This window comes from Centroberyx affinis, unplaced genomic scaffold, assembly GCF_046629955.1.
Source record: "Centroberyx affinis isolate AG114_WGS23_722 - 3 ecotype Tasmania unplaced genomic scaffold, CSIRO-AGI_Caff_v1 ptg007226l_1, whole genome shotgun sequence".
In the NCBI taxonomy this organism is placed as follows: Eukaryota; Metazoa; Chordata; class Actinopteri; order Beryciformes; family Berycidae; genus Centroberyx; species Centroberyx affinis.
Window position 1 is genome coordinate 27,501 of NW_027283651.1, and position 19,539 is coordinate 47,039.

At 39.0% G+C, this 19,539-nt stretch overlaps 1 protein-coding gene across 1 annotated transcript in view; it reads left to right on the forward strand.

Moving 5' to 3' along the window:
- Positions 1-17,087, forward strand: part of LOC139639399 (serine protease HTRA1B-like) — a gene marked incomplete at its 3' end in the record, with an annotated part of 20,506 nt that extends 3,419 nt beyond the window's left edge. Inside the window, exons 2-4 of the mRNA XM_071513492.1 lie at positions 12,061-12,160; positions 15,157-15,271; positions 16,998-17,087. Coding sequence (XP_071369593.1) covers positions 12,061-12,160; positions 15,157-15,271; positions 16,998-17,087 — 305 coding nt within the window. The remainder of the gene's footprint in view (positions 1-12,060; positions 12,161-15,156; positions 15,272-16,997) is intronic.
- Positions 17,088-19,539: the final 2,452 nt, after the last annotated feature.

Genomic DNA, 19,539 nt, shown 5'->3' on the forward strand with positions numbered 1-19,539 from the left:
TTTTGATAATGACAGACTCACTGTACATTAACACTTAATTATTTAAATATTAGTCAGAACATATTGTTACATTACTGCATTAGGCAACTTTGCAAATCTACTAGAGCTTGAACAGGTTTTATTACATTTTCAACCCATTAAGAGGAACGTTTGAATACATTTTGCATCACATTCTGACATTTATTACATTATCACTCACACTTCTTATTTTATCTCTACCTTCACTCTTATTCTCTCTCATGCTCTCTCTCTCTCTCTCTCCCTCTCTCTCACTCTCTTCCCCTCTCTCCCTCTCTCTCTCCCTCTCTCTCGCTCTCTCCCCCTCTCTCTCTCTCTCTCTCTCTCTCTCTCTCTCCCTCTCTCTCTCTCCCTCTCCCTCTCCCTCTCCCTCTCTCTCTCTCTCTCTCTCTCTCTCTATCTCTCTCTCTCTCTCCCTCCATGTGCTGATGGGTCAGATTTGCATCAGCGTCTCATACTGCGGCAAACTCTAAAAACGGGGTTGTTTTCCACCCCTAAATCACACACACACACACACACACACTCACACACACACACACACACACACACTCACACACACTCATTATGTTATCTTAACAAAGTCATAATGTCTTGAAATTAGGCCAGGAAGTCCTGAGTACCTGCCCTCTGCTGCAAAAACAAACAGTGTTCCTCTGTGTGTGTGTGTGTGTGTGTGTGTGTGTGTGTGTGTGTGTGTGTGTGTGTGTGTGTGTGTGTGTGTGTGTGTGCAGCTGTGAACACACCATCAGCAGTTCATTTGCTCCTGCTGAGTTAGATTCAGATTCTTAATGGAGTTCAACAAGGTCAGAGCCTCCAGTTCTTCTTTTTCTTCTCTCATCTTGTTCTCTCACTTCTCTTTATCTCCTTTTCTCCTCGAGTTTTCTCTCCGTCTCCTAGTTTCTCTCCTTGTTTCCTATTTCCTTTCCTTGTCTCCTATTTTCTGTCCTCCCTCTAACATTCCCCTCTCCTTTCCCAATTTCTCCTCTTCTTCTCTTCCCATTTCATCCCCTTTTCTCCTCTCCACTCCTCTCCTCGTTTCCTCTCCTCCTCTCCTCTTTTCCTCTCCTCTCCTCCTCTCCTCTCCTCATCTCCTTTCCTCTCTCCTCCTTTCCTCCTATCTTCGATCTGTTCATCTCAGACAAATAAATGAGTGGTGAGTCGTTCTCTCTGAGGATTTGAACTTGTTGAGCCGAGAGACACACACACACACACACACCATCTTAAATCCTGTGTGATGATTCATCTCTTGGAGCTGATTGGTGGATTGTGTAACTTCCTAAACAGAGGCAGATCTAGGTCAAACGCTCGCAGTTATTTAACCCAGATTTAAGATCAAAATGTTTTTTCTTTTCTTCTTCTCTTCTTGTCGGTTTCGTGCTCGGACCTGTCAGACTGCCGGCCTGGAAACAGAGTCAACAAAACACCGTCGCACGGTGACTCAGCGCTTTCAGGAAACACAGGAATTTTCCCAGTTCAGCCGTTCCAGCCTCATAATCACATTTCACTTTGTGTGCAAAACTGGCCATCAGTTCACTGTTAGGGGGCAAGTTCAGTCTGCATACGGAAACTTCAGTTAACTCCGTGCTTTGCAAAGCTTTTAGTGCGGCGCTTATTTGGTCATTTCCTCGATAATCGCTCTTACTTTTGAGTAAAATTCAGCTGAAGTTAAAAAGTAGAACCCACACACTGCAGTATGATTTAACTCTTTATTGCATGACAACGATTCAAGATGCAATAAAGAGTTACATCATACTTCGGTGTTTGGTTTCTGTTGTTTAAATGATGTTTGGCGCTTAACCCCGCCCCCACTGAAGATGTGCATATAGTTGATTTTAAGCTAAAATTCAACCGAAGTCATTTTCAGTGTTGGGGTCGTTACTCAAAAAAAAGTAATGTATTACACATTACTCATTACCTTTAAAAAAAAGTAATGCATTACTTTACTTATTTACTCCCTGTAGAAAGTAATTCGTTACACTACTCGTTACATTACTTTTGCGTTACTCCGCAACATCGCCTGAGATGCATTGTCACGTAATTGTCAGTTAACAATATAACGTTAAACCTTACATATGCCCACATATCAGCACAAATCCCTATTCTAATGAGGAGGACATACACAAGATCTTTCTTTTATGCTCTTTAACACCACAAAGCCGACAGCAAAGTTGGTGAAAACCAGCCCAAAGAGCACTTCACAGAAAAATGTCATGGCGAGAACAAGGCTCAGTTGCCTAGCAGAATCTCTGGCAGTAGGCTAAAACTGCCTCAAAGTAAAACTATATCAATATATGGATCGTTGTTTCTGGCCTGGGCACAGTTTGCACTTTACCGTCACATTCTTGTCCTTTGGCGCAACAAATTTGAAGTAATTTGCATATCTCCACCCCTCAAAAGTTGTAGACCGCTCTGCCATTTTTGTCCCATCTCCCGCACCAACTGTCTCTAGCCAAAGTCACACCAGAGGTCAAAGGTCAGAGGTTGTTGTGCAAGCGTGCATGAAAAGGCAGGTTTGATGATTTTTTTCTATCCGCCCAGATAATCCTGCAGATTCCAGATCCCAGATCCTGCAGATAATTGAAGAACTTATGTAATGCAGAATGCAACATAATTGTTTGATTAGTAACTGTAATGTGATTACTGAATGTAACGCGTTACATTACTGTGTTACAGACAAATGTAATGTGATTACAGTAATGCATTACTTTGTAACCCCCAACACTGCTCATTTTACTTCGACAAGAAGTCTGTCAGTAGAGTCAAACCTCCACCAATACAGAACGATCCTTGAGCCTCCGTAACAGTTTCTGTTTGTTCGACGGTCGTTTCTCTTCCTGGTTTGATCTTGTCAGACTAAATCACTGAAAGCAGCCGACTGGGAAGCTCCAGGAGTCAGACTTTCCCAGCAGCACATGACTTGACTACATTTAGACTTGAGACTTGACATTAATGACATGGACTTGACTTGGACTCGAGTTTCAGTTTGCTTGAGACTTGACTTGCTGCATAAAGAGAAGACTTGAGACTTGACTTGACTTGGGTTCTGGTGACTTGGGACTTGACTCTGACTTGTACTCTGATGACTTGAAAAGGTTTCTAAAGTCTTGACTTGAGATCTTGTGTTTGTGTAAATGACTTAGATTGAAAGTGATGAGATTTGTTCCAGCAGACGACTGAATTTAAATTCTGTTTTCTGAATTTGTATGGAATGATTGAATTTATTGAAGTTGAAACTGATTATAGAAATCAACCTCATGATGCTCTTACCAAGTTTTTATCCTATTAAAACCATATTGCATTGAAAAGTCCTAGATATTTAGTTTTCTTTAAGATATTAAATTGATACTGGACTCTTGGTTTGTTCTGACTTGACTTGCTGTTCTACATTTAGACTTGAGACTTGACATTAATGACTTGGACTTGACTTGGTAATCTACATTTAGACTTGAGACTTGACATTAATGACTTGGACTTGACTTGGTAATCTACATTTAGACTTGAGACTTGACATTAATGACTTGGACTTGACTTGGGACTCCAGCAAAGTTGACTCGGTCACAACTCTGCCATCAACCCTCGGCAGATATATTACAGTCTGTTTGTGCTTTGGGAAAGTAAAAACCGGAGTTATTTCCGCTTTAATAACTCAATGCAGAATTAACCTTTTCCCTCGGTGAACAACTTCAGTTTGTCAGTTTGTTACAGACAGTGAAGCGTTCTGAGCGCGCTCCAGCCTGCAGGATGGGCTGAACCAGGTTTTAATAAAGTTTGATGTGTTGGTGTTTGTGACGGAGCGTCACTCTGCAGACTCACAGCGGCTCCATTCAGCTCCGCTCCGTCTGCCGGAGCACTTCAAAGCTGCTGCAGCTGGCAAAACTGATCCTCCACCCAAACAGGCGGGGCAGCCAAGGTGCACACACACACACACACACACATCCATATCTGCCAGGTGGTCAGCTGCAGCTCAGTGAAGCTTCAGTCGCTCTGCTGCTGTTGACTCAGTCTGACAGGTAGGAAGCAGCTGCAGGAACCACTTCAGACGGTTCAGCTCCTCATGAGTGAACAGCAGCCGGTAAATCAGTTCCGCCAATTTCACCGCTCAAGACATCGCACCATTTCTGGTAAAGTTCCATATCGACCGTCTGTGTGAACGATGCCAGAACATAACGGAGCGAGCAGCACAGCGTTAAGACGCTCTGATGCGAGACGCTCTCACTGCAGAACAGAATGAAGCTGAAGGAGCGCTGCTTTGCTTAATCTCTCACTGCAGAACATGACAGTCTGTCCAGTGATAGGTCTTGTCTCCAGACCTATCAGCTTCTTTCATGATATTTTTAGTCAAATTTTCTCACTGCACTGGCAGATAATCTGCTGGTTTCAGTAAATTTCACTTGATTCATGCCAATATGACTTCTTCTTTCAAGAAATCATCATAAAACAATGAAGAAAATCTGGAAACAAGAAACTTTCGCCAAGACAATTTCACTTTTTCCAAGAAAACGTCCTGAAACAAGTTACGTTCTCCTGGAAAAAAGTCTCATTTGTTGAAACCGGTAAAATTATCTGTCAGTGCAGTGAGAAAAATAAGCTTGATGAGTCTAAAGGAGAAGACGAGTTTATTTTGTAAAGACACAGGAGGGAAATACAAACCACTAGACAACGGCCTGCAGCTTTTTGGATGAAGGATTGTGGAATTGGACAGATGTGGAAATAAGAAGCTGCTCAGCGTCTTCTTCCTCCAGGTTTCAAACTGGAGCGACTCTGGTGGTTAAACCTGTACTTCAGTTTTTTTAAACTAGCTTGTCTCCTCCCTCGCTGTTTGAAAGTGGCACTCTCCCCCTCCCACTCTTGAAAAAAACTCTCGTAATGGCGGAATCAATGTAAACTTGTTAATCTAGTGAATTTGTTAAACTAGTGAATTTGTTAATCTAGTAAATTTGTTAATCTAGTAAACTTGTTAAACCAGTAAACTTGTTAAACTAGTGAATTTGTTGATATAGTAAACTTGTTAAACTGGTAAACTTGTTAAACTAGTAAATTTGTTAATCTAGTAAATTTGTTAATCTAGTGAATTTGTTAAACTAGTGAATTTGTTAAGATAGTAAACTTGTTAAACTAGTGAATTTGTTAATCTAGTAAATTTGTTGAACCGGTAAAGTTTAAACTAGTTTGTCTCCTCCCTCGCTGTTTGAAAGTGGCACTCTCCCCCTCCCACTCTTGAAAAAAACTCTCGTAATGGTAGAATCAATGTAAACTTGTTAATCTAGTGAATTTGTTAAACTAGTGAATTTGTTAATCTAGTAAACTTGTTAAACCGGTAAACTTGTTAAACTAGTGAATTTGTTAATATAGTAAACTTGTTAAACCGGTAAACTTGTTAAACTAGTAAATTTGTTAATCTAGTAAATTTGTTAATCTAGTGAATTTGTTAAACTAGTAAATTTGTTAATCTAGTAAATTTGTTAAACTAGTGAATTTGTTAATCTAGTAAATTTGTTAATCTAGTAAACTTGTTAAACCAGTAAACTTGTTAAACTAGTGAATTTGTTGATATAGTAAACTTGTTAAACTGGTAAACTTGTTAAACTAGTAAATTTGTTAATCTAGTAAATTTGTTAATCTAGTGAATTTGTTAAACTAGTGAATTTGTTAAGATAGTAAACTTGTTAAACTAGTGAATTTGTTAATCTAGTAAATTTGTTGAACCGGTAAAGTTTAAACTAGTTTGTCTCCTCCCTCGCTGTTTGAAAGTGGCACTCTCCCCCTCCCACTCTTGAAAAAAACTCTCGTAATGGTAGAATCAATGTAAACTTGTTAATCTAGTGAATTTGTTAAACTAGTGAATTTGTTAATCTAGTAAACTTGTTAAACCGGTAAACTTGTTAAACTAGTGAATTTGTTAATATAGTAAACTTGTTAAACCGGTAAACTTGTTAAACTAGTAAATTTGTTAATCTAGTAAATTTGTTAATCTAGTGAATTTGTTAAACTAGTAAATTTGTTAATCTAGTAAATTTGTTAAACTAGTGAACTTGTTAAAATAGTGAACTTGTTAAAATAGTAAACTTGTTAAACTTGTAAATTTGTTAATCTAGTAAACATGTTAAACCTGTAAACTTGTTAGACTAAATTTGTTAATCTAGTAAACTTGTTAAACTTGTAGATTTGTTAATCTAGTGAATTTGTTAAACTAGTGAACTTGTTCAGCTAGTCAATTTGTTAATGCAGTGAATTTGTTAAACTAGTAAATTTGTTAATCTAGTGAACTTGTTAAACTAGTGAACTTGTTAAGATAGTAAACTTGCTAAACTTGTAAATTTGTTAATCTAGTAAACTTGTTAAACTTGTAAATTTGTTAATCTAGTAAACATGTTAAACCAGTAAACTTGTTAAACTAGCAACTTGTTAAACTAATTAACTTTGCAACATTAACTTAACAAAGTGAGGACTGGTAACTGGTGACACTTCTCAGCAGGAACGGTTAGCTTAGCTGTTAGCATTTATCCTGCCATTTGTCCTTCTAGGCCTCTGTAGTGCAGTGGCTTTGCTGTTTCAGGGCTAAAATCAAGGGTTTGTTTTCAAATTACGACTCCATGCAGCTTTTTTCTGTTTTCCCTGATCAGAAAACATCAGATCTGAGTCACATGGAGGAAAAAATCTGACCTGGGAAACTTTCAGCTGCAGTTTGAACACAGCCGCGTTTAAATAAGCAGCCAAACAGCCATGGAGCAACTGATAATGTGAAAAATGCATGCATGATGTAATAACTCGTACGTCAGATTGCAATAAAATCTCCTGTAAATGAGTCGAAAATCTAATAAAAACTGTTAATGTGATAAAGTGCCAGATAATTGTAGTAAAATCCTCCAGACTAATAATTCAAAAAGTTACACCCTTTATAATGTAATAATGGGCTGTTGTCATGTAAAAAAAAACTCGTAACTCCCATTCTGGTGATTTTCATGTTTTCAGTTCAGTTGAAGGATCACGTGGTTTCTCTATGAGTTGAGAAAACTCTTTAATAATAACAAATAGAATAAATAAATAATGAACTTTTCTTCATCGCTTAAATAAGGAAATGCAGGCAATACTTTCTGACTTTCATCTTGGAATGTTTCGCACAAATTCACTCTCCCTTCTCTGTTGCTTTCTATGAACTCTCTCACACACACACACACACGCCTTCCCACTAGAGAGTGTAGCAGTTCAGCGAATCTGTTTTTTATTAAACTTTATCCTCATGATCTGGTGGTTTGAAATGTTCTGAATGTTTTCACTCTGAATTGGCCGTGATCAGGACGGATGTTTGTGTTCTTGGAAACAGTCGGCGTGACGTCAGACCAGGAGACAACAGTCAGGTCAGGATGACTTTAGAAGCGGTTTGACCAGCAGCACGGTCGCCCTGACCTTTGACCTCCTGACTGGTGGTTGCTTGTAATCTTGAAATATAGAAATCTAATTTTAGTCAAGAGTTGCACTTGTTAAAAAGTCAACTAAATCAATTAAATGCTTAAATGTCTGTCTGTCCGTCTTTGTGCGTTTCAAGTCATTTTCTCTGGACGGACGGATTCGTCAGCCAATCAGATCGTTCCTACGTTTGTTCTGTAGAAACTAGCGGTGAACACAGAGACGACAGTCCGACCGAAACAAAGAGAAAACAGAGAAAGCCTGGTGGAGCGTTGATGATGACTGGAGGTTTTCAGATCAGTTTTTGATTGAATTTATACAGTAGAGTCTGTTTCTTCTGTTTTCTATCAAGCAGCTCCGTTATGAGCAAAGCTTCCTGTTCTTCTGCCTCGCCGCCATGTTGGTGCTCAGAACAAACCAACACACACACACACACACACATCTATCAGCAGTAACTCTGTCTGTGTTCTGATGGATCAGTGTGGTCTCTGGCTTTTAGACTGCTGACAATACCTCCTACTGAACTTTCCTCCATCAGCAGCATTGTTGGGGAAAGTGAGGTATTTAATTTCCCCACATCAGGTGGGTGTTAATAACAAACTGACCCACAGCTCCTGCAGTAAAACAGAATTTAAACCGCAGTTAAAACAAAACCGTAATATTACTGTGAGACCGAATCGCCTGAAATAGCCGGTTCTGTCTGCTGCGACGTTTACTGTGTTCTGCTGTGTGTTTACAGCTGTAATAAAGACCAAGTGTTGTTTCACCGCTCTAACATACAGAGCCTCCAGCCGTCAGTCTGAATCCTCTCAGCAAACCTGAACTTTACATCTGAAGGACTGACCTGACTTGATCCAGAGCTACTTACAAGTGAACATGTTGCCACCCACAGATCAGCATCCAGATGCAACGTTTCTCAGTTTCATCAAAATCGGTCCAGTGCAGCAGTTATCGTCTTTCAAATTTTGAAATCTTTAATTATAGCCCCTCCATCAGTGTAGGTTTTAAACAGAACTCAACGTCAAAACGTGTCGTCCCTCCAAGTTTCATCAAAATCACACTATTAGTGTCTGAGGTTTGAGTTTAAAATTTTTACCTTTAATTATAGCGTCCTCTATAGCTGGATTTGTGTTTCATGTCCCCCATCTGGCCAATCAAAGTCATTTTTCAAACACTGGAACAAAGTACAAAAATCGTAAAAGTTGTAAGAAAAGAACAAAATTTGGGAAAAATCCAAATCTCACTGATGTTTACCTACTTTACCAATTTTGATTAAACTTGGAGGGATGAGACATCTTTATTTTTTGGGGTATTCTTTGCCTTTTATTTGAGAGATGAAAGTGGAGAGAGACAGGATTGGGAAAGAGAGACAGGGGGACGACATGTGACAAAGATCCCGGGACAGATTCGAACCCAGGACGTCTGGGAGGAAGCGTGACCTTATAATAAACTTAATAATAATAAACTTTATCGGTAACACTTTACAATAAGGGTACATTAATTAACAGTTAACTAATGTGTCTGGTAATCATTTACTAATGGTGTTCATGTTAACTAAGGTATTAATTTATACATTATTTAATAGTCATCTTTATAAACTATTAAATAATGTATAAATTAATACCTTAGTTAACATGAACACCATTAGTAAATTACACATTAGTTAACTGTTAATAAGGGTTAGTTAATGCTTATTAAGCATTAACTAACCCTTAACTTAGTGACCCTTATTGTAAAGTGTTACCACTTTATCTAAATATAACCTTTCTTAACAGAATACAGTAGTAAAACAAACAAACATCATCTTCTTACTGACTGCCTGCATCATGTTTACTTGACTTTTTCTGAAAAGTACATGGAAAGAAAATAAATGAAAGTGTCTGAACCGGTGAATCCAGCCGCTGTGTCCGGCGGACGGAGGAGCGTCTGCTGCCGTTGCGTCAGCCGGCTTTCAGAAAACATGTTCCGGAACAGATGGAAGGTGTTTTCTAACGGCTCCCAGCGGGCCGAACCACTAATGACCAGTGAAATGAGAAAAGAAAGATCCGCAGCCGTGACAGATGTTTCGATCGCAGCGGCGCTGGACTGAAACCAGAAGGGTTATGTAAGGTGACAGAGAGAGCTACGTATCGACTAACACACACACACACACACACACACACACACACACACACACACACACACACACACACACAAACATCCCATCGCTCTCTAGATATCTATCTACATCTACCTGTCTTTCACACACAAAAAATAAACACTCTGAGTCCCTTCCTGTGTTTTATAAGCGTCAGACACACATACAGTTCATATACTGTATCCACATCTGGGTTTGATAATACAGCATCTACAGTCTGGGCCTCATCGCTCCGTACAGGACCAGGGGCCGGATTCACAAAACCCTCTTAAGAAAAAAAATCTTCTCAAGTGCCATTTTTTTCTTAACTTTAGTCTTAAGAAAAAAAAGATAGGAAAAAATGCTATTCTCAAAAACAGTTCTTATATATTTTCTTAACTTTCTTCTTATGTTTCTTCCTAAGAAAAAACTTAGGAATAAATGGTATTCTTGAAATGAAAGTTGTCAGATTTGTTGTTGATTTTCTTCTTAACTTTAAGACGGCCCTTCACCTGTCTTAAAACTCCTACAGTGAAAAGGTAAGCCTCTAATATCATATATTTAAACACATTTTAGACAAGTAGGTTATAGTTCAAAGTCTTCATAGGTTCCCCTACACCTAACATTAAGATGAACATTTATTGTAAAGCTTTATTTGGTGTAGGGCCAGGTAGGCCTCTGTCTCATGTCTGTTGGAAATAAGCTGCACATTTTACAGTTACCAACAGCAACCAATGTTTCAATCTTTGCTCTAGTTTCTCTAAATAGGTTTTTCCCCAATTGTGGAAGCACTTTGGGTTGCCTCCTAGCCTTGTCTCCTAGCCTCCTAGCCTTGTCTCCTAGCCTCCTAGCCTTGTCTCCTAGCCTCCTAGCCTTGTCTCCTAGCTTCAGTGGCAGTAAGCCTAAAGTTTATTAACCAGAATTAATTCAGACCCTATTTTGAGAAGTTCTTAAATAGGAAAATTAAAGAAATTCGTAAGAAATGAGACTGTTACAAGAAAATATTGAGGAATTGCACTAATGAGCCTTCTTAAGAACTTCCTAAATTTTCCTCTTATGTCATTTCTTAAGATCTATCTTAAGAATACATTGGTGAATCCAGCACCAGGTCAGTAACGCTGTGCAACTCCAGAAGTTTTGGAATCAACTCAGATTCTGATACCAAGTATTGAGAATCGATTGGAGTTGATTCCAAGAGTCGATTCCCGACTACATTTTTCTTGATTCTTGATTCCAAAAACTAAAACATACGCGGTGCGAGCGGATCACTGATGTTTTGAATCACAAGGGATCCTGACACTTTCCATTTATTCACAATCTTTAACTAATCCACATTTTCTGTACTGTGTGGAATCAACTCCGCAGCTGTGGAGTCAGTTCTCGGTCATCAAAGTACAAGTCAGAGTCAAGTCCCGAGTCACCAGAACCCAAGTCAAGTCAAGTCAAGTCTCAAGTCTTCTCTTCATGCATCAAGTCAAGTCTCAAGCTATTAAAACTGTGACTTGAGTCCAAGTCATGTGACTCGAGTCCCCACTTCTGATATATAAAAAGTATACTTAAAGTATACTTAAGTCAAAAGAAGTTACTGCACTTTAACTATACTTCTAGTATCATTAAAAGTATAAACTTAAGTTTACTATTCTCAGTACCAGTATAAAGTACAAGTATAACTTTAAATAACATACTATTCTCAAGTGTACCTTTTGGAAGTACAACAAAAGTAAATAAAAAATACACTCTCATTTTTTTGTTTAAAATAAAGAACTGAAACTGCACTTAAGTAAACTTCTTTTTTATTTTGCTAGTAAACAGTTAATAAATTTTCCCCGTTTGCTGTGAAGTGGCTTCCAACCGTTTAATTTTATTTGCTGCAAAATCATGTAAGGAAATAGTCGTAATAATTATATTTATGGCTTTTATTTAATGGCATGTTGGTCTTCTGTTAAATTTGACTTGGCTGTTGCCGGGATCGAACCTGTGAGCGTTTACTGTGGAACAGAGAAACCACAAGGCCACCCAGTCCGCTCAGAACCAGTCACGGTTTATACTGGAAACACATCTGATGGTCAGCGAGTGTGTGTGTGTGTGTGTGTGTGTGTGTGTGTGTGTGTAGGCTGTGGATGTTTAAAGTGTTTTAGTGTTTGTGAGTTTGTCTAGGAGGGTTTGGTGAAAGGAGAGAGAGTGTGTGTATTGGTACAGTACCGCACTGTGTGTGTGTGTGTGTGTGTGTGTGTGTGTGTTATCCTGCATCTGTGTTTGCTTATGCCTCTGCCTGCCTGTGTGTGTGTGTGTGTGTGTGTGTGTGTGTGTGTGTGTGTGTGTGTCTACATATCCATGTTTATGCTTGTCCGCCTTCATGCCACCGATAGTGTGTATGTTTGTGTTTGTATGAGTGTAAGTACGCGTGCCTTCCTCTGTGTGTGTGTGTGTGTGTGTGTGTGTGTGTGTGTGTGTGTGTGTGTGTGTGAGTGAGTGTGTGTGTGTGTCCCGTGCTCTGACACTCTGCCCCCCCCCCTCAGGTCAGGAGAACCCGGACAGTCTGCGTTACAAGTACAACTTCATCGCTGACGTTGTGGAGAAGATCGCTCCTGCTGTGGTTCATATTGAACTCTACCGCAAGTAAGAAACAAGCTGTTCTCATCAATAGTATTGGTATGATGTCGTATCGATCGATCAATCGGTGCCGCCACATTGCTGACATCACTAACAGCCAGACAGTGCTAACAAACGCTGTTGTGCTAAAATTTGTTTCTACAGACTAGAGCAGTGGTTCTCAACCTTTTTTGGGCCAGCGCCCCCCTATCCTTTATCCAAGTCCCTTAGCGCCCCCCATCAAATAAAATGTAGGCTAATTGTCTTCCCTGAATATTAATGTTGATTATTATCCTGTTTATTATTATTATTATTATTATTTATTATATTTATATTAGGCCTTTATATTTATTCTTTATTTATATTCTTATTATATTATTATTATTATTAGTAGTAGTATTCGTATGATTATTATTCTGTGTTATATCATTAAAAAAAAAAAAAATCTGTTATTTGGCATGAATGCCAAATAACAGATTTGCGCGGGTCACATATGTCACATAGCCTATGTCACATATTATGCAGCATGTAACTTTTTGACATTAAATAGGGCAGAATTAATTTAGCAGATTTTTGAATGGAATTTGGTCTGACATTATTTTGTGCTATTCCAGGCAAATTAAACCTGGTAAATGTCCCATGTTTTGGGACTTCACATTTCCTTTTATTCATAGACTTATTAAAGATGTAGACCCCAGTATTCTAGAATGTTGCTGCAGTTCCCTGGGAATTCTCACTTAAATCAGCATTTTCTTGCTCATTCCAAGCAAACAGCTATATCTCAAAAATAAAAAGAAATTGACAATCACAAGTTTTTCCATTTAAAAAAACACAACTTTCCCTTTAATTTGGTACCAAATACATGGCAAGGCGATTCAGGGCGTCTCCTTACTTGAGTGTCAACATTCACAGACAACAAAACAGATCCTTCCTATCTTGGCTAACGATAAGCTTTCAAAATCCATACAAAACATCCAGCGCCTCAACCCACACAGTAATAAGATCAGACAGTCGCCAAACAAATATGGAAAAAGTTGCCAAACTTTACGTTATATGGATAAAAGTCTGTGCGACCCGGTCAGTCCTCCTACCGACTCTTCAGCGTTCTGCCTCCTGAAAAACAGCGTCCGTCTCTGGCAGTGAGAGCCAGGTAGGTCCCGCTGTTTAGTGAAGCTGATCTTATGTCTTGTTTTATCGAGCAAGAACAAGCGATTTCGATCAAAAGACTTAAACTCACAATGCCTTCGTAACTTTCCACTACACACGGCGGGTCATGTTCTGTCTCACAGCACAATCTGACAGCTTCCAGAAGGTTTTAAAAGCGTGACGCTTAGCCGGCAAAGACATTTTTAGATCTAACGTTACCGGTGGACGACTAAACCGGGGAAAATCAAACGTCTCAGTGTCACCAGATACATTTTCCGGCTCCGGGTCATCAATGACAACTTGAAACAAAGCTGATAACTTGATTTTCAGGTTTTGGTACATTTTAAATGATTTAAAAATGACAGGCACTCTTGGGCGCTATAGTGAAATAAAGCCACTTGAATTGAATAGTGTTATAGTTTGTGTCTGGATGCTAGACGCTAAGATGCTTTCACGGGGAAGTCCGACAGTGGAAAATGCCTCTTGTAAATTTGTAACCACGGCAATAACACAGCGTTATCCTCGGGAGAAATGAATGCTTTCAAGAGGAAGAAACTCTTCATTTCCTCCACGGGGAATACCAAGGAAGAGAGCGTCCATTTTCCTGAAGTGACACAGTAAACGCCATGTTGGTGAAATTTTATAGATAATACGTCCCGTTCCCGTGAAGGCAGCATGAAGCTGCACTACAGAAAGCTGACAGAAACACTGAAGTAAAAAGTATGGAAACGATACACCGTCGTCTCATTGGTGTAAACTGGCAGGTTTTAGAATGTTGCAGACCACATTCTTTTGCAAGTAGTTTCAACTCGTCTCGTCGTGAATCTTTGGTGTAAACTCGCCTTAAACAAACGCCCCCCAAGAACACCTCAACGCCCCCCTTTCAAATATATTGCTTCCAGCGCCCCCCGACGTTCTCTGAACGCCCCCTGGGGGGCGGTACCGCCCCCGTTGAGAAACACTAGACTAGAGGTTGCTCACCTTAAATGATAAATGGCAATTTGTGGTTTATCCCTCTTGTTTTTAATTCACATGCATTTTCATCATATTTTCATCATTTCATTTCTGTTGCTTCCACTCCTCATAAGGAGTGAAGAGTCTTAAGGAGTCTTTAGGAGTTATTTTTGATTCAGACATACATTTTGAGCCGCATATTAGAAATGTTTCCAAGACTGCACTTTATCATCTTAAGAACATTGCCAAAGTTCGGCCGTTTCTCTCTCAAGCTAACACAGAGACATTAATGCTTTCATCACCTCCAGGATCGACTGCTGCACTGCTCTCCTCTCTGCTCTGCCCAAAAACAAAATTGGTCAGTTACTATTAACACAAAGCTCAGCTGCTCGTGTGTTGACCAGGACCAGAGGGAGGGCACACATTATGTAAGGGATAATGCCCGACGAGGTGTCCGTTATCAGGAATTAATGGACGACGGGGAGTCAAGAACCGTCTGACCCGCAGCATTCCTGGTAATGGACTCCTCGTCGGTCATTATCCTGCTTATACCATGGTCACTTGCCAAAGAAAAAAAACATTAAGACCATTAATTTACATTAATTTTCATGCGTTTTGTAATCAAAATCTAAAGTTTTTCACAAGCCATAACTCAGTTTCCCTGGTAACACCTGAGGGTTCGACTAATACCTGGAACAATCATTACTGTCCCATAAGGTTCTTATGCAACGGAAACGTTGTTCACTGCTCCAGTAAATAGGACGAACCTTAGATAGGACTTGGCAGCAGGAGATATTTCTAGTCCGCTCAGCTCATAGAACCCTTTGGCTCAGCTATGAGCCAGAAAGCTAACGTTATGCTGCAACATTCAAAGTCAATAACAAACAGTAAAGGTTAACACTCGTCCCTCTCTCTCTGTGCAGGATGGTGTTTTCTAAGCGGGAGGTCGCGGTCGCCAGCGGCTCCGGGTTCGTCGTGTCGGAGGACGGCCTCATCGTCACCAACGCCCACGTGGTAGCCAATAAGCATCGAGTAAAGGTAGGAGAGGTGATGTAGCTGCATGTCAACAGCAAGGCCATAACCTAGTTTTTATTTTTTATTTATTTATTTATTTGAATTTTATTTGACAGGGACAATGCAATTTAACAAAGTTCCAATACAGAGCATGAAACTGAGTTTATAGCTATTGCTAATTTTCAACTCTTGTCCCTAGTTGGGCTTTTACATGTACAGTGTAATTAAAATATACAGCTTTCAGTATCATAAAACCACAATACACTACAGATATGGAAATACAATAAAACACACAACACACCAATACACATACACCATACACCAATAGTAATTTAGAGTACAATTAGCTAAAAATGAGTAGAGCTCTGGTTTGCTTTTAGCCAGCACTTAACCTTTGTTGTAAAATATTTTATATCTGGAATTAATTTGATTTGAGTTGGTAATGTGTTCCAGAGTTGACAGCCCTTTATGGAGGAAGCTGATTGTCCAACCTAGTTCTAACCTTGTTCACATGTGAGCAATAACTATAAAGATAACTATAAACTATAATGATACAACAAACAAAAACAAAGCTAGTTGTTGATCTAGCAGCAGAACGTAGAAACTTTATGATTTAAATGGATTGTGTTTGTTTCTTTTACCGTTAAAACCGACGTCACAGCGGCCGACAAACTTCTACTTTCTCAGATGGAGTGTTTTTTGTGGACCAGTTTTCAGACCAGAATGGAGGATGATTACTTTACTGACTGTGTTTTACTTTAGCTAGCTAACTAGCTAACTCATAAATAGACTAGTTAGCAAGTTAGCTAGCTTCCAAGTCAGCAAATACACTTTACTGCTAATCCCAAGATCTCTTCTGATCCCGGCCCATGTGTCATGTTTCTTTTCATTGTTTTTGTGGAGGAGACGGTCTTTGACAAATAGTTCTTCTGGACTTCTGTGATCAGTTCATAAGTGAGCTGCCGAAAGCTCCGCCCCCTTTTTCTTACAACATTAATTTGATTGGTTGGAAATGTGTCATTGTTGTCTCTGCATCCCAAAAAAAAATCACTCTAAAACTGAACCAAAAATATAGTTATAGTTATCGTTTTGGATGTTTTCACAGTTATTGTTGTAGTGGGAACAAAGACATTCTGTTTACTTGTTTTGTTTTTTTTGTTTTTTTTTTGTTTTTTTTTGTTTTTTTTGTTTTTTTTGTTTTTTATTGATGTTTTTGCGTAAAGTAGAAGTAAAAATAAAAAAAAATAAAAAAAACACGTGATCAGATCCTATACATCACAGTAACCACTTACATTATAAGAAGGATAAAGCCTTATCTAGATCTTGGTCCTTTCAGTTGTCATCAAAAAGTGACCATTCTGTTTACTTGTAAATATTTTATACATTTATAAATTTATAGTTATTGTTCTAGATCTGAATTGACATGTAGAGTACTTTGATTATTTTGATGTAGCAATTTGTATCTTAACATGTTAGTTTTTAAAATCTTGTCATTTGTTATTTGATGAACATGTGAAGTGATGCGTCCAACACGTGTTTTAGTTACACAAAGTGGACTTACTGAAATTTTGAATGTGGTCTGTAAATTTCGGAATCCATAATATAACCTGTATAACAAAGTTTGTGTCCTGTGCCGCTTGTAATACATAACCAAACCAAAGAATAACGAATGAAAAGGCGAAAACACGATGAAGGGCGGAGGCAACATGACAGACACCGGGGTGATAAAAGTTTTCTTCTCTGCCACTAGGTGGAGCTGAAGAGCGGCGCCACCTTCGACGCCAAGATCAAAGACGTGGACGAGAAGGCCGACATCGCTCTGATCAAGATCGACGCTCCGGTGAGCAGAGAAGGATTTCACTCCTTTCTTTCTTTGTCTTTGTAGGGACTCTATTCTTACCTTTCTCACACTCCTCTCTCTGAGTTTCTTTGCATTTCATTTTCCCTCACAATGAAATCGGAGGAGGGACTTTGGATCTGTCCCGGTCCGTCTGTCCGTTACGCTCAATATCTCAGACGCAACTTATCGGATTTTGACAAAAATTTGGGGAACGATGTATTGCAGCATTTTTTTTTTATGACACTGATTGCCCTAATGGGGGCGCTACAACATTTGTTTATTTGTCTGTACGTAGTAGTAGTAGTAGTAGTAGTATTTTATTCAGTCATCACACGCAATACAATAAGTATAAACAGTATATACAATATACAATCTAATATACAATAAGTATAAGCAGTCTAGACAGTATAAACAAAATCAACAATCTATGTATTAAGTAGTGACTGAAAAGGCAAAAGCATAATGCTCATATATGCCTATCCTACATTCTTATCAATTTAAGCTACCCTCCACAAATAAATAACAATAATAAAATAAAAATCATTCACACTTCTAACCCTCAAAAATAGCTTTATAAACCATTCTTTTGAAAACCAAAAGCGAGTTACACATTCTTAAATTTATATTATCATTGTTCCATAATTTAATCCCAACAATAGAAATACCTTAATCTCCTTCACACACACAATATCTCAGATGCCGCTGATCTGTTTATTGTTTACTTGTTAGATTTTGATTAAATGTCAGAATCTGCTTTGTCGGCGTTCCTTTATGTGCTAGAAGTGATTTTCAGTCTGTTCCTCCAGACAATGGCAGTGAATGGAGAGAGAAAAAAACACAATTCTCCAGTCTGCTCTACCGGAGCAACAGATCACAGAATCACTGATTTGGGGGTTTTATCATGGAGGAAGAGACACGACCCAAGACTCTACCAGAGGAACACAGAGATTTAAGCTCCTGTTTCTGTTTTAGGACGCAGCTTTCTAGAAACTTCCTCTCTTTCTGTCCTCTCTCCCCCTTTGAATTCTCCTCATGTGGACAGATAACTCCTCGCTCTCTTATTTTCCCCTCCTCCCTCTTTTCATCATCCAACCCAAACTGGATCCAGTTATTTCCTCCTGACTAGAAACCGTTCTCTCGCTGAACCCCGGAGCCTGGTTTTAATTTTAGCTCGGTGGGCCGGTTCAGACGAGGCGCCTCAGCAAAATAATACAGTGACTCATGAAAAGTGATATCTGTGGAGCAGGTCGGGAACAGAGGGACGGGTTCCGTGTGGGATGATCTGGGTTCAGTTTGAATTCTTTTGCTGCGTTTTGTTTTGGGGTTTCTGGGTTCAGTTCTCCTTCAGATCAGTCAGTTCAGGACGTTTTGGTTTCCCACAAAACTCAAGTACTGGACATTTGTTTTTAGCAGGAGAAGGTCGGTGGGTCAAACCGCTGACAGGAAACAAGTCAGAGGGCTGCAACATGCTGTGTCCGCTTATAATAATAATAATAATTTATTTATAGAGCACTTTCAAAGCCAAAGATACAACAAGGGACAAGTGGAAGGAATTAAACATGTAGAGCAAAATAAAAACTGAAGCTTCTGTAAAGAACCATCATATCAGTACAGTCAAAACACAATTTAGAGTCATATACATACAGTATGCCACCAGACAGGCAACAGAAGGCCGCTTTTCTCTTCCCAAGGCAAACACTAATTTCCTTAAACGCACAGCAGTATATAGAGCAACGAAAACATGGAATTCTTTACCACTGTCACTGACTAAATTAACACAGAAATCAATGTTTAAAAAGCAAATAAGGAAACACCTAGGAACATCATATCTGTAGGATGCTATGCGGATTTGTAGTTTTGTAACTGTTGAGAGAGTCATCAGTGTAAGTTTCACTCATACATATTAATGCTATTTTTTAATATATGTCTTATGTTTATGTTTGCCATTTGTGTTGACTGTAATGTTTAATGTATGTTTTTAAATGTGGACCCCAGGAAGACTAGCTGTGCTTTAGGGCAAAGCTAATGGGGATCCTAACAAATAAACAAATGAATAAACAAATAACAGCAATTAGATAAAAAGACAAACAAATAATAAATAAATCTTCTAGAAAATTTAAAATTCAATAATGAACGAGGCAACTTGGCTAAAATCAGACGGGGATTAAAGGTGAGCTTTTCCATTAAAAGTTGACACTGACCGGCCTGACTTCTACTTAAAGGGGAATGCTGCCCAGGTCCAACAGGAGAATCTGTCTTTCTGTGCTGTGATCAGAGGGAAGAAGGTGAAATCAGTTCCAGGTCCAGATCAGGTCACATCAGATCAAGTCAGCAGAACCCAAGTCAAGTCAAGTCTCAAGCACTTAAAATTCTGACTCCAGTCTGACTCTAGTCCAAGTCGCACTCGAGTCCGTACCTCTGGTTAAGAGACATGAAGTCCAGCTGTGTTCAG